We start from the raw sequence: 27,619 nt of genomic DNA on the forward strand, positions 1-27,619 counted from the left end.
TCCATTCATAAAACATTTTATTCCACTTACATCAACTTTACACATTTTCTTGATAACAATTATGCTTGTGTTCTTATGAAAAGTCCAGAAGACATGAATGCAGCTAGCCATACAGCAATATATCTCATTACTTCCCTGTTAACTATTTCACAGCCACATGCGTGTTAGGCAATCAAGACCACAAAGCAAAAACTAAAAAACAAAAAGGTAGTTACCAGATAAACACATGGGAAGGTCTTTACCTCTTAAACATACATTATCAAAGTTAAGCGTTTAATTTTACTGCATGTTTGCTTGTACATTTGTTCTTACGTTGACAATAATTTCTTTTAAATACAAATAAAATGTTCAGATGTCATTTGTGTAGCAAAATGAAGACATGAGCAATGGTGAATCTTGCAACTCATGGAATGTTAATCCTCCTCTGCCCTATCCCAAAAATCCTGAGACATGTAATAGATGGTGCAGGTTTGATCTACAGATTAGTAGCTCTCTAGAAATTGCACGATTCGCATTGAACCTATGCCATTTCCCATTACATACACTAAATTATGGGCATCCTTCTTTGCTAGTACAGGAAACATTTGACATTAGCTTTGTGGTAAACCACAGCTACAAAGAGTACTAACCAAACATTTAAAACTTGTATAAAAATTCCACACCCTGAATTTACATTGGCCACCTGGAACATACAGTACAAACAAGAGTTCCCAATATGAATTGACTCTTCTCCCCTATCAAACACAAACCACATGGGAAACACAGAGACCCAACAGAAGTGACAGAAGCTCTCCAAAGACCTAAAATAGAAACTAGTGGGACAGCAGAGATTACAAATAGTCTTGATGGTGAAGATTCAGGAATGAGGCAGACAGAACTAGAAGGCGGAAGTTTAGTTCTCTCCTCCCTCGCCAGCATCAGCTTCTTCCCCCTGGTTGTCTGAAGTCCACAACTGGAAGTAGATAAAATTCCAATTACTACTGTGGTATCTTAAGCCAACAAAAGCATTCCCAAGAACATGGCTATTCTGTGATATAGCAAAAAAACAAGTTGGAGTATAATCACAATCCTTTGGTTATTTTTCTTCTGGGTTACAGGTCCTCCATAATGTAATTTGGAAACCAGATTTATTCCAAAGTGCTCAGAGTACAGATTGCAAAATTTTCTTCAGCTATAAAATAGTTAACATTACAAATCAATAGGGTAAAAAAAGGGTGCTTCACTCCCATTGCTTACGTACATAGATAGCAAGTTTGAGGGCGAAAAAAAGACAGCTCAGCCTCAGATGTCTAGATTTGTCTGATTATGTGCCCACGTTGCAGCAAACCTATCAAATTCCGCCCGTAGTGTACTCAGAAGTCAGGCTATCTTGCAGAAGCATGGAGACAGCCAACTACATCTGCCTTGAGGCAATATACCTCAAGGAGGACAGATGGGGAAGAAACAGCAACAGAAGAAAAGCAAGCTAGTTATAACTGATCACCTTAGCCTGTGCATCAAACTACTCCTTTGGCAACAGGGTGGGCAGGCAGCTGACCCAAATCCTATTTTTCAGCTGGATATTAACTGCTCAGCCTATGACTGAGATCAAGGACTCTCCCTGTAGAGCTCAAACCAGTGTTCTACCAGTCCAATGTGTCTTGGATCATTAACGCACAATAAATCCTTATATGTATAGTCAAGCCATGATGCAGTGTGGGTTAGCATCAATTCCTATTGAAGTATTCACAGAAGAGCTGAGCACTGCATCTGGTCCATGCCATGATGAATTCAGTGCTGGGTTGTCATGAAACTTCTAGTTCTGACATCAACTTTCAACCTACAAAAATAAGTTTTCCCTAGGATAAGTACTTACTGTCAAGTTATCTCGCAATAACTGCATTATTAATGTGCTGTCTTTGTAGGAATCTTCATTCAGTGTATCAAGCTCTGCAATTGCTTCATCAAATGCCTTTTAGAATGAGAAAATGGAGTTAGATGCAAATATCCTGGTAACAAACTTTTTGCCCAAATGAATTTTGTTTGTACTTACAGTCTTTGCAAGAGTGCAAGCTTGCTCTGGAGAGTTAAGAATTTCATAATAAAACACTGAGAAGTTAAGGGCCAGTCCCAGACGGATAGGGTGTGTCGGTTGCATCTCTTTTTTACTGATCTCAAATGCTTCTTGGTAGGCCTGTTGCGAATGGTCCACTGTGGCTAACAACAACAAAAAAATTGACAACTGGAGCTCACAATTGAAGGCATGCATTAAATTTTTTTTTTTTTTTTTTTTTTTTTTTTTAAAAAGCATGCAGATATATACACAATAGACCAACTTAACACTGCCTGTTTTATGCAATGCCAATTTACACTAATACACCATTTGAATCATAATATCTAGCAAGATACAGATTTCTGCCCCAATGAATGCTTAACGAAATAGATATTACAAGCCAAAATGCCTGGTACGACAATTCAAACAGCAAATTACTAGCAGTAATGGTTTCTCTGCTCCCCATTCATTTTTTAATTTATTTTTATTTATTTTTTTTAAAAACACTCCACCGAGCACTATTACAGAAGCTGCAAAGTCTTAGTCAAATAAAAGCATTATATATAATTTGTACTGGAGCTACGTATTTATTGTTCTCAAGAGGGATGTTGATCCTGGGAAATGGAACTCTTCCCATTTCAGGTAACATTGCTGCAAACACTCCCAGGTCAGATACAGTTAACTCTGCCACAACTTCACATACACTCCATTATTGCACCAGTGATTCCATTTCCCACACCAGCCATCCTATGGCTTAATTGAAATTGCCAATTATTCCCAAATTAGGACAATTAAATGCTGTAAACCCATGCCCACTAGAAGCTGGATTAAGACAGTTCAAATTCCGTTCAGAGCACTTAAAGCCATCAGGAGAATTTCATCCAATTAAACTGGGCTGGGTTTGAACTTGGGTGAAAGGTCAGCAAAACCCACAACCATTCACCTCCTCATTCTTTGAATTAAATTAAACCTCCATATACAATGAATTCATTATTGTGCACAGGATTAAAAAGACACTAGCTTCTTTCCTGAACTGTGCTTAGTTCTTTGACTGGAGACAAGAACCTAGACACTATTAAAAATGCAAGCTATGTATATATAAAAAAAAATCTCAATCACTCCCAATACTAGAGGGAGAACTAAATAGGATGGGCACCTTCATATTTAGATGTTTCAAGTCTTTCAAAGACCACACCAGAACCATTCATTGGATTCAAGATCCAAATGTTGAGCAATGTTGTCACTATTTCAATAAAGTGAATGTTGGCACATAAAAACTTTAATACCAGGATCATGAACTGTGAAAGGCCAAAACTCTTAACTGTATTGATGGGTATTGTTCAACCATGCATCTTTCTAATGGGAACTGAATTATATAAACCACAAAAGGTTCTAGAACTAATTCCCCATCTGTGCTGCATCAGTCAATTACAACCATGGTAGCAGTAATAGCACATACAACTTACTGCAGCATCACTGGTTTTGAAGCGAGAGCAAAGGCCAGGGAGGTTCCTCCTGATCACTGTCCAGCAACCCCAAACTGATATGTGGACTTCAGGACAGGATGAGGCTTGGTTTTGAGATCCCCTATGTTCCAATGGTTTGTCAACACTAACTGTAAAGCTGACGAGTGACAAAAGGGCCACTTGCATGAAGTACCCGCAGATGCCTGTAGAACTGTAGTAAAAATTAGAAAACATTGGCTTTAAGCATAGTCTTTCCCTACAGTATACCAATGCAGAAAATGGCCAATGACCATGTCCAGGCCAGCTTGGTCCATTGTCATGTTAGTAACCTTGAGTAGTACCAATTTTCCCAACATGGAAGACATTTTTCTACCCAACTTGCTAATTGGTTAATGTTGGATTTAACCAAGTGAGGCCAATGTAGCTGCTATATAGACTTACAAACTAAGTAGAAGTCCCCGACGGGAAAATTTCAGCTGTATTATTTCAGTTGGTATAGTAACGGCCAGTGGGCAAATTCCTTCCATTTGGTACGACAGTATAGTGGTAAATTACAGGACTAGTAATCCAGAGAATGCAAATTCAAATCCTGGCATGGCAGACTGAGAATTTGAATTCTGGAAATAAAAAAGCTGGCATCAGTTATAGTAACCACAAAGCTGTCAGATTGTTGTAAAAACCCAACTGGTTCACTAAATGTCCTTTAGGATAGGAAACTTGCAGTCCTTGCCCAGTCTGACCTGCATGAGACTCCAGTGCCACACCAACATGGTTAACTCTTAACTGCCCTCTGAAGTGCTTAGCAAGCCATTCACATGCATCAAAACTGCGACAAATACGGCAGCAGTTCAAGATGGCCCACAACCACCACCTCAGACAACTGAGACATGGAAAAACATACCAGCCTTGCCAGCAATGCCTACTTCTCAAGAATGAATAAAAACCATAAAACCTTCAAAGTTAACACTTTATACAATAGATTTTCAAATTTTATATGTGGGGGGGGGGGGGGGGGGGGGGGAAAGAGAGAAGAAAGGCAATGCTCCCTTTATATTGTCTTTATTGTGTCTGGCCTGTTTATTTCCAATGTGCAGTCCCTTTAAATTTCTGTGGTATTTCAAATGGAAAAGCTTGAGCAGCCTGTGCGGTACCTTGCAGATTAGTATATGGCCACGCAAGGCACAGTTTAGAAGGAACATTGGTGGGGGTACAAATACCACTACCTGGTAAGTCACATACAGGGGGAAAAATCTTGCAGACTCCTTGGGATTTACTCCAGTTGAAAACCTGCATCCTAGAAAAAGGGTTTTAGCTACTAAAGACAAAAGGCTTCACTTGGTTAAATGGGAGGCCAAGTTATTATGTCATGATTGACATCCAAGCAATTAACATTTTCCACGCAACAAAATCTGACAATCAATGCTCAGGACCAAGTTTATCTTCAGCCAAAGGGGGTTACCAGTTTCCTCTGCCTTTGATTGCAAGGAAGGGAGAAGCCATGAATATAGCATTTTGATCCAGGGAATAACAAGCCATCAAAGTGAGGCCAAGTACCCACGTTACATACCTCACAACCAGTCATCTGCCTAGACTCATCTTAAGACTTTTGATTAGTAGGCCCAGTCAGAATGCTTCAAGCACAAGTCTGCATGGGATCCAAGGAAAAGATGGATCCAAAATTGGCTCAGTGGCAGGAAGCAAAGGGTAATGGTCGAGGGGTGTTTGTGTGACTGGAAAGCTGTTTCCAGTGGGGTTCTGCAGGGCTCAGTACACTAGGTCCCTTGCTTTTTGTGGTATATATCAATGATTTAGACTTCAATGTAGGGGGTGTGATTAAGAAGTTTGCAGATGATACAAAAATTGGCCATGTGGTTGATAGTGAGGAAGAAAGCTGTAGACTGCAGGAGGACATCGATGGGCTGATCAGGTGGACAGAAAAGTGACAAATGGAATTCAATCTGGAGAAGTGTGAGGAAATGCATTGGGGGAGGGTTAACAAGGAAAGGGAATACACAATAAATGGTAGGATACTAAGTGTAGAGGAACAGAAGGACCTTGGAGTACATGTCCACAGAGCCCTGAAGGTAGCAAGGCAGGTAGATAAGGTGGTTAAGGCAGCATACGGGATACTTTCCTTTATTAGCCAAGGCGCAGAATACAAGAGCAGAGAGGTTATGCTAGAACTGTACAAAATAATAATTAGGCCTCAGCTGGAATACCGCGTACAGTTCTGGTCACCACATTACAGGAAAGGTGTGATTGCACTAGAGAGGGTACAGAGGAGATTTGCGAGGATGTTGCCAGGACTGGAGAATTTTAGCTATGAGGAAAGATTGCACAGGCTGGGGTTGTTTTCTTTGGAACAGGAGGCTGAGGGGAGACTTGATTGAGGTGTATAAAATTATGAGGGGCCTAGATGGAGTGGATAGGAAGGACCTATTTCCCTTTGCAGAGGGGTCAATAACCAGGGGGCATAGATTTGAAGTAACTGGTAGAAGAATTAGAGGGGAGTTGGAGAATTTTTCTTCACCTAGGAGGTGGGGGTCTGGAACACTGCCTGAAAAAGGGTGGTAGGGGCAGAAACCCTCACCACATTTAAAAAGTATTTTGATATGCACTTGAAATGCCATAACCTACAAGGCTATGGACCAGGAGCTGGAAAGTGGGATTAGGCTGGATAGCTCTTTTGGCTGGCAGAGACATGGACTAAATGGTCCCCTTCTGTGCTGTATATTTCTATGATTTCTATGAAGGACTTTATGGATAGGTTTAAGACTTTGTGGGGTGCCAACCCTGTATAAGCAGTCACCAGCCCAGTGCAGGAGTTGGCAACATACTGCAGCCATAACAATACACCATCTTAAGGAGCAGCCTACTTAATGGGTTAATTGAATGCTCAGTGACCATAAAGGTGAAGTACTCCAGTCTAGTCTCTGGGATTCAAATGCCTTTTTCTCAAAGGGTGACAGATTAAAGTTAAAGGACCCTGCACTTAAGACTTAAACCCAGGCCTAGTATGTCAAGCACAGGACCCCCAGAGAACAAACCCTGCAATGGCTATAGCTGCTTTTGATGTATGATTTACTCATCGTGACATCCTGAATTGAGTAGAGTTTCCAATCCCACAGCACGTCCATCATAAAGAACACCACATTCCACCTCAGCCCATCTACTGTTGAAACCCTCTTCATCAATCCCAGACTGGATTATTCCAATGTTCTCCTGGCTAGCCTCCTACACGCCATAACCTTCAGTACAATTAAAACTCTGCTGCCCACGTTCCTATCCTGCACCATGTCCCATTTACCCATCACACCCGTTCTTGCTGAGCTGCACTGGCTCCAGGTTCTCCCAAAGCCTCAAATTAAAAAAATATAAATCGCATCATTGTGTTTAAGTCCATCCATGATCTTACCCTTCACTACCAGTAGCTTCCTCCAGCCCTAGCCCCAACCTCTAGTTCAGGCCTCTTCTACATACCCCCACCCCCTCCCTTCACCACACCACTGATTGCTATGCTTTTAGCTGCCTAGGCCACACTTCCTAAACCCTTCCACCTCCCTCCTCTAAGATCCTTCTTAAAACCCACCTCTGATCAAGCATTTGGTGGCCATTCCGAATGGCTGTTTTCTTTGGTTTGGTGTCTTTTTAAAACTTGCACCTGTGAAGTGCCGTGGGATATTTTTCTATGTTGAAGATGCTAAATAAATACAAATAATAGGGGTTACTGATTTCCTCAGGAACAGTAGTTCAAAAAATCCAGCTTCGAAGCCCAAGGGACCCTGAAATTCTAATCTATGTGCATCTACTCAGATTGCTTTTGAATGCTGACTTGACTCTTGCGCCAAGGGCATTCACAAGTGAAGTGCTGTAATATTAGACACTTGCGTAATGTTATCTGCAATAGTCTGGGTTGTAGCTGCATGTATCTCTGGTTACCAAGGCCTAATAGGAAGCCACTCATCAGGTACCTTGAGAAGTCTTTGGTCCCAGTTATGCAGCCTTTTTGGCACTTTTTCATGGATAATGACCAATTTCCTATATTTAGTCTGTTCATGAAAGACCAGTGGCAAGCCTGTTACCAACTAAGGAAATAAACCAAACTATCTCCCGATGCTCCCCACACGATAATGGCAGATTACCTAGAAAAGAGCCAAATTCTGAGAATACCTCGAAGTAGCCTAAAAGATAGATAAAGTATAATAATGTCTCCCAGGATTTTGCCAAGTAACTATTCCGACATCAAGAGAGAAACCTAAATTAGTATTGAAGACAAGGTACACCTTCTTAATGATGCTTCAGATCATACATTTTGCAAGTATGTTTTGGTACTTCCCCTCTAAGTCATACACCATCTTGACGTAGGCATATACCATCGATCCTTCGTCATCTCTGGATCAAAATCCTGTAACTCTTAGATTTTGTGTTCATGGGATGTGGATGTCGCTGGCAAGGCCATCATTTATTTCCCATCCCCAATTGCCCTAGATAAGGTAGTGGCGAGCCACCTGAACCACTGCAGTCTGTGTGGTGATACTTCTTTGTAGCGGTTTGTTATAACCGAGTGGCTTGCTCGGCCATTTCAGAGGGCAGTTAAGAGTCAACCACATTGATGTGGGTCTGGAATCACATATAGGCCAGACCAGGTAAGGACAGCAAATTTCCTTCCCTAAAGGACATTAGTGAACCAGATGGGTTTAATATGACAATGCAGTAGTTTCATGGTCACCATTACTGACATTAGCTTTTTATTACAGATTTGTTTAAATTAACTGAATTTAAATTCCACAGCGGTGTGGGGATTTGAACTCATGTCTCCAGGCCTCTGGATTGCTAGCCTAGTAACAACCGCTATGCCAACATTCCCATTGCCAAGGAGAAGGCCCACCACCTTCTCAGGAGAATTGGGGCAGGCAATAAATGCAGCCTTGCTAGAATCACCCTTTTAAACAAATAATCCATAAAAATATTAAAAACAGTGGCCTTAACGTTATAATGCAAATGCACCTGCAGATGGAGCTGGGAGGATCATGTGGCAAAGTGCTATTTTCAAAGTTACATGACAGGATCCTGATCTCCCCCACCCCTCCAAATATTTAGTGTTTATCTTCATTATTTTCAATAAGTTATCCAAATTAGTTCAAACGCTCTCCTTCACTTAAACTTTATCTAACTGCCAAAACATTGAAACTCAGTATCGCCAAAAGGCAATTTTTTTGGCTGAAGCAGCAAATGACATGAGCCTTCAGCAGTAGATCCGCATTGAAATCACCTTGACATAACTGCACAGAACTGTAAATGGACCATCACAATCTTGAAGCGTCAAGTTAAAAATTCCTGCGTGTCCTTCCTAAAGTCATCTAATACCTCCCAACACTACTCCCTACCCACTGCAATCATCCCCCCCATCCCCAAACAAAGAAGCCATTCAAGTCTCTGCCCACCACAAGCACAGGCCTCTGCCACAACACCTGCCCCCAGTGAAAAGGTAAATGGCTCGTTCTCGCCAATGAAAATGGGCCCTGGCATAGTGCCACCCATCCTTTCTAACCAGGTTCACCCACTTTTTCCAGTGATCTGTATAAATTTTGAATTTCCATCCGAGTTTGCTGCTCTTAGCCAGAGTAGTAGTTTGACAGCTACAGTTGGATTTTGTAGCCTGGGTTTGGGGAGGCGGGGGAAAAAGAAAAAAGGTTGCTACTGATTACTATGCAGTGATCCCAGCTGAAAAATAAGCATTTGTAGATGTCAAGCAAGTACAAGTTCAGTTGTGGTTCATCCACAATGAAGGAGCTTCCCAAAACTTACCATCTAGGCTGACACATGGAGAATAGCCACCAGGAAGATGTACTACAGAACTATTGTTCAGCAAGTCAGCACCTTCCATTTTGGGGGGGGGGGGGGGAAGAAAGAGGAAGGCACCATTTTCCAGTATACCCATTTAGAACAGTCACATTTGGAGGCAAACCAGCAGATAAAGACCTATTCCCATCAATAGTAGATCACAAAATGTCAGGTCCCAGGAAAAAGCCATGGATCCACAGATAAGTGCAACATACTTCACTTCATTTCAGAAATAGAACACCAAACTCCTTAGACTGAAAATTACACAATTCATTTCTAGTTTAACATATTACATTCACTGCAACACCATACTGATCTTTCAAGTTGACAATTTAGACAAACTAAATACATGGAACATTGTGTCAGCAAACTAAAACTGCTCAAACTAGTTTTTTTCTTTTTTAAATTGTGAAGTTGCAATTATCTTCTCCATGCAAAATCTTAGAGCATGTTTCAGTAGTTGGTTTCACAAGTATGACGAGATCTATACCCCAACTAAGCATTTCATGTTTCAACATACCTTTCTTGTCATCCCCAGCAGCCACTTCAGCTAAGTAACGATAGTAATCTCCCTTCATTTTCAAGTAGAAAACTTTGCTCTCTGGTGCAGAAGCATTGGCAATCAAGTATTTATCAAGAAGACCCTGTTAATTTGAAGGAAAGGACACAGATTAAAAATGTAGCACCCAAAGGGCATTGGTTTAGATGTCTGTAAATAATGATAATCGACTCAGATCAAATCTTTAATGCATCGCAATGTTTTACACAAGTTTCCACATTACAATGATTCAAATGTCAAGAAATTAGAAATTGTAAGATTTTCCATTAAAACATTTTGCTCACAATCCGGTAACATCTAATATTGGATTATAGTGCAGACAAACCACTGTGGTAGTCTGCCAAACCAAGGGAAACATTAAGGACACTATTCCTTTAGAGTTAGTACTATGTTGGCCATGAAGTATTGCCCACCTCAACATCTTATTCTCCTTTACCACTCCAACTCTATCATCAAAAACAAACTCAAGTACAATCGCATGGGTTGCAGTAGATCTCCAGGATCTCAGCTCTTCACATGTAGGCTTGGATTGTAATTATCAACAAGTTATTTACGTTTTCTGCCAGGGTTGGGGGAGGGAAGAAAATTGGGATGTTACAGCTAAGCTGACTCCATCCTTACCAGAAATCTGCATATACACACTGTAGCAGCTCACTGGCTAGTCAGGAACAGAAACACTGGCTGATTGTATTATCCTCCTCTCCCTCCCAGTGGAGTCAAACTGTCACCTCACCTGACATAACTTAATTCAGCAGCAGCTGGGAATCTAAATTGGGTAAGAAAGAACTAAACAATGAAAGATCTTATCTACACCAGCTACTAAATTCATTCTAATTTAAAATTTAAATTAAACCAATGTAAAATTTTATTAAATATTGGAGGTGGGCAATTACTATATAACCTAAATAAGGTCAGGAGATAAGATAGCAGCACTCAACATACTGACCATTTGTACAAAGATAGTAACGTTGGATAAAAGCACACAAATTACTGTTAGCCCATTGTATTTAGAAAACAGGTTTACAGTATCGCCACCTGATGCAAAGACGGCCGAGGTTCAGTTCCCAACAGGAAAATTATAATTTTCTGACCGGTGGAATGGGCCAAATGTGTCTCTTCCCCTCTTCCCTCCTCCTCCCCTCCCCTCCCCCCCCCCCACCTCTGAAATTTCTGATTATATGCAATTGCTTTGCAGATAGAATTATGAGGCTATATATCCTGGCCAAAAAGATGGCCAGCACAAGTGGAATGTGTCCTAACTTTCCCTGGGTAGTTACTGAAAAATGAAGGGAGAAGGGGTGGAGAAGTTAATCAGCTCCGTTGGCCGAAACAAGAGCGCACAGGGAAAGAGTCTAGAAAAGAAATAGTCTTAAGTGAGTCAAACCTCAGGTAGGTATGAATTGCCACATGAAAGGTTCGATTTGCCACATGCCTTTGATGTAGCTGCATACAGAGTGCTCACCAAGCTTTCCTCCGAAAGGTGAGCAATAGTTGCCACTGGAACAGGTCGTGTTAGCCAAAATCAGACAGTTAGAAACGAAGTGCAATACTGATCATCTGAAGAACTTCTACAATAGTTGAAAAGTTAAGTTTTAAGCCATTATAAAAAAGGAGGAAACTTAGGAGCTAAAATAGAGACATTGAGGACTTCCTCCTTTCTAAAGCAGATCCCATCAAATGCACAAATGTCTCAAGGCTACATTTTCCTGGTTAGCAAGTTACAGGATGCTTATTCATTGGCAAGAACTGGATGATGTAGCATTACCCAGTGCAGATTAACCCATCTCATTGCCACTGTTCTACTGACCTTCGGGAACAATGGCATGAGATGTTTGGATAATGTTGCACAAAGATCTGAGCCTTCATGTGAAAGATTTACATGGTCGGACTTCATCATTCTGGAGGGTGCCCACTAACATTCTGCTCCCTACAAGGTATTGAGCAGTTATGTCATCACCAGTAGCAAACATGCATGGTTTAGTTGCAAATTACATCCAGCACCAATAAAACTGCCATCAAACCTGCAAGCAGTGCTGCAATACCATTAGGTTGGGAAAACATTCGAGCTGCATGGCCCGAAAGCACTCCAGCACTGTATTGACTATCTAGGACTTCAGTGAGGATGCCCCAAAAGGCTCAAGATTTACCAGACTACTTTCAGAACTGAAGGCAAAATAGCTTTTGCAAAACAAAAATTAAGGTGTAGTTAACTCTGTGGTGATCATTCATTTTATTACCGTCTTGAGCTGTCCTTGGCCCTACTCTCGAACTCCTCCCCAAAACTCTTCTGCAACCTTTCTTCTGGCTGAAAAGCCTCCTCAAAACCACTTCAGGCATGCTATCTTTCATCTCAATTTCTATTATTGCTTGGTGTCAGTTTCATCTCTGAAGCATTGAGACATATACTACATAAAAAGTCACAAAGCAGTGCAGAATGGAGAATCTGATGGGGGCCAGCGTGCTCATTTCACAGTGATCCTGAATTTCAGTCACTGAAAAACCGGACCTCTAGTTGAGACATGCAAAATTTATTTTTGAAACACCCCTCGGAACAGATCATCAAGCACAGGAATACAACTCATCTACCAGTATACCAGGAAAAATGGGTCAAGGCAACACAGGCGCCCTAAATTTTGGAGTAGGAAGTGCGATGACAAAACTACTGACAAGTAAATGGAATGAACATAGCATCAGAATTTTAGCTCTTTAAAAAAAACTTGTACTAATTTGGATTTTAATTGACAGATTGCATTGCGTGCTTAACTTTTTTTGTCCCATATGCAGCAGTAAGGCGAGTGGCAATACACAGTAGTTTTATACTTTTAACACTACTAGATTTGACTTTTTTGTTGAATCTTAAAGGGGCATTGCAAAATCATCCGAGTCATAGAAATTGACATGCACTGATTTTCACCAATGCTATTTGGTAGGCAGTGACCAAAGCCCATGTCGAGTCTCCCTTCTCACCCCACTTGAATTTTTAAAAAAAACATTACTGTACAATTAAAACCACCTTTGAAATGCATCTTAAACTGGTCAAAACAAGAAATCTTAATTCCTTGATCAACACTATAGTACTTCTAGATCCCACAGATCAATTCGAACATTCCCAGGCTTTATTTATTCAGAATAGGAGATCCATAACAAACCATCACATTCTTCAGCACAAAAGGTCGCTAGTGATTCCGGAAGCCTTTTTTGCTTCTTCAAGCAAAGGCAGAGTTCAACTTTGTCCATAATTAGAGTATTACAACTTTTACTATTACACCCAAACAGATTAAAAGCCACTGGGGGAAAAAAACTCCAGTTTGAAGTGGCTTGAAAGCAACCTTCAAGTTATCTCAGTGATCCATTAACAGTACAGTAGTTGCCAATATTCTATTGAAAAAAATCCCCAATTAGATTTAGGTTAAAGCTTTGAAAAGCAATACAGGAAACTTTGGTTTATCCGGAGGTTATATGTCCGGAATACTCGATCTAATGGCAAAAATCAGGAGCCATTTTCTATAAGTTTTTAGTTCTCGTTGCTTTTTTCCCCCCTCCCAGTCAGGCACTGCAAGGTCCGTAGCTATAGCAACAGCTTTAGCTAGAGACGCTTGCAGCTGCAGCCGACTGTTTTGAAGCTGTAGGGTTTGTTGATTCACAGAGCTTTTCAGTTCCGTATAACGCTGGTATGTCTGGCACTTTTGATGGTACGGCACCAGCTCAGTCCCGTCAGTGCCGGCTATCAGAAAGTTTCCTGTACAGGGATTTTTGCTAAATGCCAACTTAGGTACAACACAGGGACAGACTAGTAATCATGACTATTACCAAAGTCAAAATAGTTACACTAGGAGATCAAGCATATTAGTTATGTTAAACTCAAAAGGACTTTCCATAAATAGTCCCAACAATAAAATCTATCCCATATCTGGAGCATATTGTTTTAGATTTAAATATTTAATTGCACAAAGATCTCATACAAAAAATATGAAACTCAGTTAGCATACTTGCTGCACTTAATTGATGAAACACTAATATATTCACTGGAATTTTAATCTGGAGCAGCTAAACCTACAGGAAAGAGTTCTGCAAGATCCCTCAATTTTTTTCTGCAGTAGAATCTCGTGTATCTCACTCCGTTAGCTAGAATGCAGCTCCAATCTCAAGTCTACTTTTAAGTAACAGAATAATCATAAAATGGTCTAAAATCAGCTGGTTAGAGTTCACAATCATGCCAATGCCAGTACAGATCATGTTAGCTTGAAAGTGGTGCTACATTGGCATTTTACTCACACCCACAGTCGAATTTGTTAGGAGCAAGAACAAGCAGATTTGTTATGGGGTTAAAAAGGGTTGGAATAAATGGGATACATTAGCTGGCAAAATTTGTTTAAATAAGAGATCAGAAATGTGCAAAATTGGGAAAGATAAAATGGATTGGCCCAGAAGGCAATCACTACACTATACCTTTCAGTGGTGCCAAGAGAAAAGAAGATACTTGTGCAGGCAACTACCACACTGATAAAAGGCATCAGCAATGTGTGGTGTGCGAGCTCAAATTTACTATTCAGTGGCACTTTTCACTGGAGCACTAGAATGCCCTGCAAAAGGCATTTGACATGTGATTTCAATAACTGCCTCCAACTTAAGATTAGATATCCTGCCATATATTACTTGATGGTTCTTTTCACCTCAACATTTCTCCTTGATTTTCCACAAAGATAAAAGGATCACAATTTTATTGTACTGCTCTAAACAGAGCAATAAAACCAGGAACATTTTTGTTTGGACTTTGTTCAAGGAACAAACAGAGTCCAAGGACTAGGGTACCATCTCACACAGAAGACATAGTAGAAAGTCAGAAAAAAAGTAAATCCTACTGACCATAGACAGTTAGTACACCAATCTACAGTTCCACATTTGCACTGATTCTCATAATTAATAGTTTAGATATTTACTGTGAAATGCAATAAACACAGGGTGGGAAATAAAGAGATCCAAGAATTTTGCTCTGATTGCCACCTTACTGTCCCTGTTGGAACGTAGATGTACACTTTTCTCAACTTGAAATTGTACTTAATCCATCAGCACCAAGCATATTGACGCACTAGTTAGGAATAAGTAGGGTCTATGATCGCAAGCTGCACCAATTGAACTTAGATGTGCAAGTATATGATCAGATTCAGCCATGATTCATTCATGCACAACTGTGGGCTCATATGAAAAATGGCCACTTGGAGAGATGTTGGATGGTTAGCTAGGAAACCCCAGGATGACTCAGTGCATCGAAATGGAAAAAACAGGAGAAATTGGAAGGGAAGACTATGAAATTATTAAAAAGGGTATATTACATACCCACAGAAATTTACAGCCACTCATCAATAATACTAGAGATTTCTGCTGAACCCTCTCCAGTGACTCCCAGCCAGATGAAATGGTCTTCCCCTATACAGCCTCTGTTCATAAATACCCGGCAGCAACCTCCCATTGAGTATGTACATCCACTCCTTGTGTTTCCTCCAAAAATGTATATTACATTTGCCCATATTAAATTACACTGTCACCCACCTGCCCATTTTGTTGAACTTTATACGTTCTAACATATAGGCACAACCAGATGGCCCAGCAGCATCAGAAATTGTTCAAATACAGACAGTCTTTATGCATGAGGTTTTTGAATTAGAACATGGATTTACTGTATAGATAGAATGTACAAGTACTTTTTGCAAACGGTGTCAGCATCAACAATTCTAGGATCAGGTATAGTGTGCATTAGCGCAAGAGATGGAGTCCTCTTGTCCTAGAATATGCTTTAACACTGTAGAAGTTTACATAATTATATTTCGCATTGCCAATCAGAAATTATGTTCAAGCAGTTGGTTTACTGAATTCTGGGTAGTTTATGCTATAGCACAGACTTTACATCTACAACTGGATTCAAACTGACCAATAGTACTTCTTAGGACCTGAACAGGTTATAGCTTATTAAGCCATACAAGTTCACCACATGACTTTCTTGACTTGACATGCGCAAGGAAAGTGATGTACGGTGGATCGCTCACCTCTCCTATAAAATCCGCATTCACTACTGGCCCCTAAAGCCCCACCCTGATATTTCACCGAAATATCCTACCTCCTTTCATCCCTGTGCTTCTGCACTGAGCGAATACTCAGCCTAGTAATTTCAATCTCCATCTCAACTCACCTTGCCCCCCCTCAAATTTCACAACCCCGTCCTCCTCTTTCCATATAAACTCTCCTACACGTATTTACAGCCACCCATCTGACCTTACCAGCTCACGTGGCACCTCTACTTGCATGGTCTCGATTCCTGAAAAGGTCACCTGACCACTTCCCGTTATCCTCACTACCCACATATCCCATCTCCTTCCAACCCCATTACCCTAGTCACTTACAACTGCACTTCCAAGCTGCAAACTACTGAGCCTTAGGACTGCATTTGCCATTATATTTCTGCAGCTGCCTATCTGCTTAACCACTCTCTCGCTTCAACCTTTAGATATCCAGTAAAACCTTAACTAACTCCCCTTCCGGCGCTTCCCATGGCATGGTCCTCATCTTCACTCCTTCAAGTCCAAGGGATGCAGATTTCAGTGTATGCGGTGTTCAACCGTTAAGAAAGACTTGCATTTCTATAGCCCCTTTCATGGTCTTTGAATGTCCCAAAGTGCTTTACTGCCAATGAAGTACTTTTGAAGTGTAGCTACTGTTGTGATGTAGTAGGCATGGCATCCAATTTGCATACAGCAAAGTCCCACAAACAATGTGATAATGAGCAGATTATCTGTTTTAGGGATGCTAGAGTCCATTATAAAAGATGTAATAGCAGAACACTTGGAAAACAGTGACAGGATCGGACAAAGTCAACATGGATTTACAAAAGGTAAATCGTGCTTGACTAATCTACTGGAATCTTTTGAGGATGTAACTGGTAAAATAGATAAGGGAGAACCAGTGGATGTGGTGTATTTGGACTTTCAAAAGGCCTTCAATAAGGTCCCGCATAAGAGATTAGCATGTAAAGTTAAGGCACATGGGATTGGGGCAAGGTATTACTTGGATAGAGAACTGGTTGGCAGACAGAAAGCAAAGAGTTGGAATAAACGGGTCTTTTTCCAAGTGGCAAGCAGTGACTAGTGGGGTACCGCAGGGATCGGTCCTTGGACCCCAGCTATTCACAATATATATTAATGATCTAGACAAGGGAACTAGATGTAACATCTCCAAGTTTGCAGACGACACAAAGCTGGGTGGGCGTGTGTGCTGTGAGGAGGATGCCGAGAAACTCCAGGATGATTTGGACAGGTTGTGCAGAAGCATGGCAGATGCAATATAACGTGGATAAATGCGAGGTTATCCACTTTGGTGGCAAAAACAGGAAGGCAGATTATCTGAACAGCAATAGATTGGGAGAAGGGGAAGTGCAACGAGACCTGGGTGTCCTTGTGCACCAGTCGCTGAAGGTAAGCATGCAGGTGCAGCAGGCAGTTAAGAAGGCAAATGGTATGTTGGCCTTCGTAGCGAGAGTGTTGAGTACAGGAACAAGGATGTCTTGCTGCAGTTGTACAGGGCCTTGGTGAGACCACACCTTGAGTATTGTGTGCAGTTTTGGTTGCCTTATCTGAGGAAGGATGTTCTTGCCATGGAGGGAGTTCAGCAAAGATTCACCAGGCTGATACCTGGGATGGCAGGAATGACGTATGAGGAGAGATTGGGTCGATTAGGCTTATACTTGCTGGAGTTTAGAAGAGGGGATCCCATTGAAACTTATAAAATTCTGGCAGGACTGGACAGACTAGATGCAGGAAGGATGTTACCGATGGTCAGGGAGTCCAGAACCAGAGGTCACAGTCTAAGGATAAGGGGTAAGCCATTTAGGACAGAAATGAGGAGGAATTTCTTCACCCAGAGAGTGGTGAACCTGTGGAATTCTCTACCACAGAAGGCAGTAGAGGCCAATTCATTAAACATATTCAAGGAGTTGGATATATTTCTTAAGGCTAAAGGGATCAAGGGATACAGGGAGAAAGCAGGGACAGGGTACTGAATTTGGATGATCAGCCATGATCGCATTGAATGGCAGAGCAGGCTCGAGGGGCCGAATGGCCTACTCATGCTCCTATCTTCTATGTTTCTATGGTTGAGGGTTTAAATAGTGGCCAGGACACCAGAGATGGTATACGGGGCGTCAGTTTAACGCCTCAACCGAAAGATGACACCTCCAACAGTATAGCACTCCCTTCGTACTGCACCAAAGTTTTAGCCATCCAGCACTAGATCTGCTTCCGCAAAAACCTCACTATTCCAGAATCAAGATTAACTTCCGACTCCTGAAGGCCCTCGCCCCCTGCTCCTCCTAGCACAAGCTCATTACTTTTTTTTGTCAAAGATCGAGACCACCTATTCAGTTGACACTGCTGTTTCCATCCTCCCATCCCCCGTCTACTGAGGCAAATCACCCCACCCCACCGAAGCCCCGAACCCACATCTTTCTCTAGTTTTTCTATTTCCCCTCAAACACTGAGCTCATCTTGCCCATGAGACCCACTTTGTTCCCTTGACCACATTCCCAAACTGCAATCCAACATTAGCCCCCTCAAAGAGCCACCTTTAACCCTCCACTTGCAAACTATGGCCAATCTTCAACCTACCTTTTCCCTTCAAAGTTCTTAAAATCCATGCTACTCTTATCCCGCAACTGCATATTTGAATCTTTTCACTTTTACCTATGTAATCATAACCAAAACTCCTCCAGCAATGGCTTCTCTTCCCACCTCCACACAATTACTCGAGGTCCCCAAAAATCTATCCTTGGCCTCATCTATAAGCCTCTTGGCAACACCATGTGAAAACATGGGATCAACTTCCACATGTATGTTAACACCCAGCTCACCCTCTCCACCACGCTCCTGCATCTGTATTGCCAGAATGCTCATCTAATATCCAGTTTTAGATGAGCCACTATCTGCCACGATTAAAACATTGGGAGAACCCAAGTCAAGTCATCATCTTCAGGCCCTGCCACAAACTTGCCACCAATTCCATTCCCTTTCCAGGCCATTTCCAAGTTTGAACCAACCCGTTTGCAACCTCAGTGCTCTATTCAACCAAGCTGAGCTTCCAACACATCATCTCCATCAAAGGCCACCTACTACTGCCTCCATAACATTGCCTACTTCTGTCCCTACCACAGCTCATCTACTGCCGATAGCCTTATCCATGCCTTTGTCTCCTCCATTTCAATGCTCCCCTGCCAGGTCTCATACTCCATAAACATCAGCTCATCCAAAACCCCGCTGCCCATATGCTATCACCTATTACGCACTAGATGTCACTCACTCGTTACAGTTCTTGCAACTAGTTCCTCCAACATGTCCAATTCAAAATCAACATCCTTATGTTTAAAACCCTTCATGGTCTCAACTCTTCCAATCTCTAACCATCTCCAATCCTTAAATACCACCTCCCCCAAAAACTATGCATTTCTCACTCTGGCATCATGCACCCCTCTTCACCCCATCATTGATAGTGGTGCCTTCAGCCACCTAGGCCCCAAGCTCTGGAATTCCATTCCCAAACACCTCTTTACCCTTCAAGACCTTCCTTAAAACCAACCTTCTTGACCAAGATTTTGGGCAACCCATCTAATTTCTTCATCTTTGGCTCGGTGTCCATTTTGAGAGATTACATCAAGTCTACAGCACAGGAACAGGCCATTTGGCCCACCTGGTCTGTGCTGGTGATTATGCTCCACATAAGCCTCCTCCCACCCCTCTTCATTTAACCCTATTAACATAACCTATTCCATTCTTCCTCGTGTTTATCTAGCTTATCCTTAAATGCATCTATGCTATTCATCTCAACTACTCCTTGTGGTAATGAGTTCAACATTCTTACCTCTCTTTGGGTAAAGAAGTTTCTCCTGAATTCCCTATTGGATTTATTAGTGACTATCTTATATTTATGGCCTCTAGTTTTGGACTCCAAGGGGAAACATTTTCTCCACGACCACCCTTTATAACATTTTCATAATCTTAAAGACCTTTATCAGGCCACCCATCAGTCTTCTCTTTTTTCCTAAAGAGACCCAGCCTGTTCAGTCTTTCCTGATAAGTATATCCTCAGTTTTAGGATAATTCTCGCAAATATTTTTTGCACCTCTCCAGTGCCGCTATATTCTTTTTATAATGACACCAGAACTGTTCACAATACTCCAAGTGTGGTCCAATCAAGGGTCTATTACAGCTTTGTAAAGCACCTTGGGCATCTTTTTATATTAAAAAAAGTGCTATATAAATGTAAGTAGCTGAAATAAAATCCTCCTCCACCACCTCTCCTCAATTATCCAGCTGGGTGGGGTTGCACTCATCTGGCTTCATTGCTATCTATCCAGTCATAGTCAGAGAATCACCTGCAATGGCTTCTCTTCCCACTCTCCCTCCTACGTCTCATCTATATGCTGCCCCTCGGAGACATCATCCGAAAATACATCAGGTGACAACACCCATCTCTGCACCACCACCACCTCTAGACCCATACACTGCCTCTTGTCTGACATCGAGTAATGGAAGAGCAGAAATTTCTTCTAATTAAATATTGGGAAGACCAAAGCCATTGTTTAGTCTCAATCACAAGTCCTATTCCCTAGCCACCGACTCAAACCCTCTCAGGTTGAACTAGACCGTTCGCAACCTTGGTGTCGTACATGACCCCGAGCCGAGCTTCAGAACCCCATATCCTCTCCAGCACCAAGTAACTTGCACCTCTAACATCGCACATCTCCACCCCACCTCAGCTCATCTGCTGCTGAAACCCCCATCCATGCCTCGGTTAGCTCTAGAGTCAACTATTCCGGTGCTCTCCTGGTCAGCCTCCCACCTTGCACCCTCCGTAAACTTGAGCTCACCCCAAACTCTGCTGCCCGTATCCTAACTCACACCAAAGCCCGTTCACCCATCCCCTCTGACCTACATTGGCTCCTGGGCCAGCAAGCTTAGATTTTAAAATTCTCATCCTTGTTTTCAAATCCCTCCACGGCCTCTCCTTTCCTTATCGCCAAGCTCCTTCAGCCCTACAACCCTCCTAGATCTCAGCACTCCTCCAATTCTGGACTCTGAACACCCAGATTTTCTTCGCTCCACTCTTGGCAGCCGTGCCTTCAGCTGCCTAGCCTCAAGCTCTGGCATTCTCTCCCTAAACCCCTCTCCTCCTTTAAGACACTCCTTAAAACCTACCTCTGCCTATCCTAATGTCTCATGTGGCTCGGTGTCGAATTTTGTTTGATAATGCTCCTGTGAAGTGCTGTGGGGCATTTTACTATGTTAAAGACACTATATAAATTCAAGCTGTTATTCGGAAGAGGCCAGTTTTAAAAGTACCGTGAAGTTGGGGGTAGCTCCATCCTTGAACAGTGTGGATGAACACAAAGATTGGTGCATATACCTAGCAGATACATCAGGGAAACAGAAGTGAGTTGATTCCACCATTTTACCAAATTAATTAAACTGAAGGTTTCAAAACAGGATTTACTGTACCACATGCACCAAAACATCCAAAATGGTGTTTTACAATCTAAGCTGCATTTAATCAACCCGAATTATTTTAACGGAGTGACTGCTGCCAACGACCAGAAGCTGCGCAGAAGCTTATTGTGCACTCCAAAAACCGGTAGCATGAGGTTTCTGCTTTTTTACATAAACGATTACAGTAACCAGCTCGCTCCCTTCCCGGCTTCTCCGCCAGCTCGCTCCCTTCCCGGCTTCTCCGCCAGCTCGCTCCCTTCCCGGCTTCTCCGCCAGCTCGCTCCCTTCCCGGCTTTTAAAAAAAAAGTTTTAACAAACCCGCTCCTGCGACGAACTGGCAGCAGGCATGCGCAAACCGCTTCCGGTTTGTTGGCAGCAGTGGTGTCCTAGTTTTAAATGGGCTGGGGAGAGGGGGTAGGGGAAAGGAAGAGAAGTATGGCACCTTAATTTGAGTAGGTGAAAGTTGCAGAGCACTTACCCAAAGTCAAAGCTCAGAAAGTTAAAGTACATTGTAGAAGTGGAATCTGGTTTGTGCAACCTATTCATTTAACTAGGACCCTTGATGTGAGCCACATTAAGAGATGGTTCAGAGTAAAAGGACTGCCTCACATGATACTGAGCCATACAGACCAGCAAGGTCACAGGTTCTGTATAGTTGGTTGTCAGAAATTAGGGTGCTATAATTTAGCTCAGCATCTGGGAAAAGGAGGAAGCAAAACAAAAGGGGAGAAAAGAAGAAGGGCCCCAAAAAGCAGGAAAAAATCCAAGTAGCTCCAATAAGGAGTTGGCTAGTGTCAGTCACCAAGTTTGAATGAGAACTCCCATTTTTACATTTAAACCCATGTACAATTTAGGGCTATTCAAAGAACTCAGCATATCCATTTCTTATCTTGAGTATGCAAAAGAAAGGCTTTTAAAATCTGATTTTTAGAACAAAATCAGAAGAGGGTCATGGATTATCAGACAACAGATTCAGCACATCAGAACAAAAACATGCAAAAACTGGTAGTGTGCAATGCAGCTCCATAGAACAAAAGTATGTTACTGTAATAGAAGACGATAATCCTATTTACTATTGTGTTAAATGAACATTCAAACAAATCATTTGAACTGAAAAATTCCAAATCTTCACAAGATGGAAAACTCGAATTTTACCACAAAAAGGTTGTGGAAGTTGGGTCAATTGAAATTTTTAAGACCAAGATTGATTTTTGTTAGAAAAGGAGTATGGATCAAATGTGGGTAAATTGAGTTGAGGTACAGATTTGTCATGATTTGACTAAACCGTGGAGCAGGGTCAAGGGGCAGAATGGCTTCCCGCTTGTTCCTATACACTTCCCAAACATCCCATGGTAAATTGTTTTGAAAAGAAAGATACAACAGGAGCTCTAATGAATTTATACTAAAATTGCTCAATAACTATTGGAACTTTAAAACAAAAAAATACACAATCTATTCCAGTAAATACAGAATTTAAATCAGCACGTTATTCCACCATACAAGAAAACACAAATGCTGCAATTTAGAAATACAAGAATCAACTATAATTATAACTTTACAAATATAATCAAAACACTGAATTTTTAGCCTGCAGCCAGGGATCAAAAATAGCACTAGCTGAAGCCGCTCGGTTACTACAACAAACATCTTATTCTGTTTTTGTTCAACTGCTTTCTTTGAGCTAACAAAACCTCCTATAAATACAATTATGACAACCAAATGTGAAACCTTATCTGGAGTGATGTAGCTTAATGAGAGCCGAGGAGTGCTTTCCTGGGTACTGTACCAGTTTACAATCATTCCAGTACATTGCTAACCAGAAATCTGACTAAATTAAAGCCCGACTGTACTAAAGTGACATTTAAAGTTTCACAGGTCCCTTCCATACCCACTTAAGTGGCAAGTCCTAAATTAATATTCCTTAACAGCATGCTAACTTTAAAAAAAATTATTCCAGCTAACACAAGTAAAGGCGAGAAAGACAAAAGGGATAAGACGGTACATGAGCAAGATGAGTTCCTGTTCTAAAACATTTTTATAAAGCACAAAATAATGCTAATTATAAAATGTACGCAACTCCTTTTTTTAAGCAGAACATTTATACAGGGACAGACGAGCCACAAGAGGCCTCAAAAAAATCAAGCTACACCTGAATGGGAAATGCAGTTGGTGCTTTCCATGCTGACTCAGGTTGAAGACGGTAGGCCTGATGCAGCGATAACAGTACTCCTTGAAATTGAAAGTTGAGAAATCAAAAGCTAGAAACCTGCAGTGCTAGCACTGAGTGGTGTACTGGCAATCCAGCATTAGCTTCAAGCATATTTAATGAACGCAAAGCTAAAGTTCGCATTATATGTTTGATTAACCAGCATGAACAGCTCAAAAGACAGGCCAAATCAATTTGTGCAATGGAAGCACTGGTATAATTATGTATATATTCCATGTTGCAGGTAGTATTTTCCAAGGGGGGGGGGGGTGGCGTGGCACACAGGAAAGAGATGGGCAACCTGTTGGGTTAAGTCTTTAAATATATTTCACTTTCTAAATGCTGCAGTTAGCCATTTGGAAATAGACCAAGTACTAACCAATCCACTTTACATAGAAAGCAGGGGTATTGCAGGGGAAGCAGCAGGAAATGACCTCATGATGCAAGAATTCCTTTCCACTCTCCTCCACTGCAACAAAAAAACCCTACAAGGAAAAGTTCACCTGAATCCAAAGATTAAAAAAGGGCGTTTGCAAACTCACCTCTCCCTCCTCCGCCCTTTGCCAGGTTTACAAACCAGCAGCGATGAATCCACCAGCTACTGATTTGTAATAATCCTTTAGCAGTAGTAGTCTATTATACAGCAGTGTCACCTAAAAGAAATCGTTATCTGCGGCCTTCAAAAGACACGCCCAAGGAAAGCCAAACCAAGTATACTGCCAATAAAACAGTAAATTATTAAAGTTAAACACGGCCAAGATACGGGGTTAAACACTGAGCTAGGTTTGCATGTACAGAAATCCAATCCGATTAAATAGCGAAAGTTTTGTCATCAGTGTGGCTGCAGAGGTAGTCGATTTTTATTTTTTTTAAACTCGCTTTTTAAAAATCTGGTTTTTGAATTAGGAAATACTAGCAAGGAAAGCATAAAATCGTGGCCCGGAGGCGTTTAGTGCAAGGCCTGGACCGGCAGCAAAGAAATTAAGTACCGGCAACGCCCAAAAAAATCTGGCTGCGTTTCGTTCACCTAACCCAGAGAGCCCCCCTAAAAAACCGGTCTGGTTGCAACTGATCCCAGTGGCAGATTCCTTATGGGAAACTTGGAATGATCAGATTTATGGGAACAAGGTCAAAGCGGAGACAAATAAACGCTGCGGCTAGTCGGCAATAAGGATTGTTAACATCTCGCAGTGCCCGCCCTCTGAGCCGAGGATCACACTGAACAACCGCAGATTTCCTCCATTTACAGAAAGAAAGGGAAACGAGACGTGAGGGGGAAAAGGAGAGTAAGAGAATCAGCAATTTAAAAAACACAACCGATTGGATTATTTCCAGACAAAAAAACACCCATTGTAAAATTGAAAGCAAACTGCCGCCCTCCTCCTCCTCCTCCTCCTCCCCCCAAGCGACAATCTTGAGATAAAGAAACCGCTCCCCTCTCCGAAGACAACAGTTGCACAAGCAGAAACACATTCCGGAAATTGGCTTTAAAAAAAGTGTGTGTAAAGGAGTGCAGGTCTCTGGATTGTAAATGGCGACCTGCCCTGTCTCTTACACGTTTATAAAAAAAATACAGATGAGGTAAGTGGGTGGAGAAATGATCCCGTTAGCCCTACCCTCCACCTTATTTCCCTCTGGTAACTTTAAAATATTAAGCTAAATAATATGACTATTTTAAAAAAGATTAAAGGCGGCCAGTATAAAATAGAGACATTCAATGAGACCAACATCCCCCCCCCCCAAATGCCTTTTCTGCACCCAAACGCCGCCCTCTCCCCTCCTCCTCCTCCTCCTCACCAGCACATCATTGCAGATGTCCCGCAGCTCGGCCTCGATCTTCTCCCGGTACTCGCGGGCCATCTGCTGCTTCTTCTCGTTGCTCTCGGTCTTTTGCTCGATGCTGGAGATGACCCGCCAGGACGAGCGCCGCGCCCCCACCACGTTCTTGTAGGCCACCGACAGCAGGTTGCGCTCCTCGTTGGAGAGCTCCAGGCCCTGCTCGGTCACCGCCTTCATCGAGGCCGCCATATCGTCGTAGCGCTCGGCCTGCTCGGCCAGCTTGGCCTTCTGCACCAGCTCGCTCTTGTCCATGACGGTGGAAAGGAGGGGGTTTGGTGGTGGTGGTCGATCGCTCTCACACTGTGTGTGTGTGTTGGGAGGAGGATGGGGGGCGAGAAAGGTAAAAGAAAATGGAGGGGGATCAATTTAAAATTTCATCCAACAGCCGACGGGAAAATAAAATGTCTCCCTCCCTCCTTACCTACCGCGGGGACAAATTCAAAGCTCCCCTTTCCCCCCCCACCCCCAACAACCACATCAGATGGCACCGCCGCCTATTATTGAGAAGATGCTGGGAGTTGTCTCACCCACCCCTGGGAATGTTTTTTTAAAAAACAGTGCGACTCACTCAAGATGATTGGGTGGGTGGGGGGGGGGGGAAGAGAGAAAGAGAAAAAAAACAGCCCGATTTATTTAGGATCCAAAATACATCCAACCCGCTCCTGAAAAGAAAATGGAGGGGTGGGGGTGTGGGTGGAGAGGGGAGGGGGTCTCGTTACTCGGCTGCCGACACCAAGGCGAGAGTGTTTGGGGGGGGGGGGGGGTGGTGGTGGTGGGTTTGGCGGAGCAGTTGAGTTACACGCGGGGCCCCTCTCTCTCTCTCTCTCTCTCCAAAAAGCGGCGGCGTACAAAGGCAGCGCACCTCTAATTTACCGACCCCCCCGGCCACTGGCGCCTCAATGAATGAAGATGGGGAAGCTGCGGCCTTTACCTGCTGGTCCGAGTGAGCTTCACAGTGACTCTGCCGCTGAGTGAGTGAGGAGGAGCCGCCGCGATTCGCCTCACTCGCTGGCTGGCTGGGACGGACGCTCGCTGGCGGTGGGGGAGGGGCGGCCGAGCGCTCAGCTGATCCTTGAGCTGCTCTTCAACCCACGGGGTTTCCTCCAATGAGACGCAGGGCGAGCTGACGTCAGCCGCTGCCCCGGCAACGGCGGCTTGATTGACGTATCGAATCGTTTTGTCTGTCAGACACACACACACAAAAAAGGAGAGAGAGAGAGAGAAAGGTGCTCTTTGCTTTATCTCGTTCTGTTGCCCTCCGCCCGCCACTCCTACTCTGCCGCTTAAAATCTCTCCACCTCGCTGGGAGCGTTGCCAGGGATATTCTTGCTTTTTTTTTTGCGCAATGCTACACGTGTGTAGAGATACAGCAGGGGGCACGGAGGGCAACTTAACACACCCAGCAGCAAGCAGTCTTATTGCAGCTCAGAGCAAACAATGCACTTGGAGAGAAGGGAGGGGAGAGAAAGGTTGATTAAAAAGACACCCCCCCAATGCACCACATTTATTACAATCTGTTAAGGCATTGCAATAGAATCATTTTAGCAAGGAAGGCTATTTGGACATTGTGCAGGTGCTGGCTCCACATTGGAGCTCTCCACCCTAATCCAATTTCTTCGCTGTTTCCTTGTGCGGTACAACATTTTACTTCAAGCGTTTATCTGATGCTCCCTTCAATGTCATAACTGACTCAACTCAATAGCCACTCATGATAATGCATTCCCTATACTAATAATCCTAACAAACATCTTCTAACCTCCATTCATGTTTCTAGTATTAATCTTACATTTGTGTTTCTTGTTACCGATTCACTGACCAGCAGAAATAATTCATTATTTACTCTCTCAAATCCTTTGAACAATTCTATTAGATTCTCTAACTTTCTCTGCTCCAGGAAAGACAACCCTTGTTTTTCATGTTTCTTCTCATAACCATAATCTCTCATCCTAGTAAATCTACAACATGGTGCTCAAAACACAAGGCAATATTCCAATTGTGGTTCTTCTAATGCCTGATACAGATATAAAATACCTCTAGATAAAACCCAGAATGTCGTTTGTATTTTAAAAATTGATTTTCCCACCTGCAATGCTGCTTTTAAAGAATTGTGTATCAGCACTCCTAGATCACTCTCTCTATCCCACCCCC

General features: G+C 42.5%; 1 protein-coding gene across 1 annotated transcript; it reads right to left on the minus strand.

The window, feature by feature from the left end:
• Positions 1-26,555, minus strand: ywhaba (tyrosine 3-monooxygenase/tryptophan 5-monooxygenase activation protein, beta polypeptide a). The gene is made up of 6 exons (XM_085993465.1): positions 26,403-26,555; positions 25,430-25,771; positions 9,863-9,986; positions 2,033-2,196; positions 1,856-1,951; positions 1-952 (listed from the first exon to the last, which is right to left on the minus strand). Exons 2-6 carry the CDS (start codon positions 25,721-25,723, stop codon positions 893-895), a joined length of 738 nt encoding a protein of 245 aa, XP_085849591.1. The 5' UTR covers positions 25,724-25,771; positions 26,403-26,555; the 3' UTR covers positions 1-892.
• Between the last annotated feature and the right edge of the window lie 1,064 nt (positions 26,556-27,619).

This window comes from Somniosus microcephalus, chromosome 7 (assembly GCF_052327205.1).
Source record: "Somniosus microcephalus isolate GS21.2 chromosome 7, FLI_Smic_1.0, whole genome shotgun sequence".
NCBI classification, from domain to species: domain Eukaryota; kingdom Metazoa; phylum Chordata; class Chondrichthyes; order Squaliformes; family Somniosidae; genus Somniosus; species Somniosus microcephalus.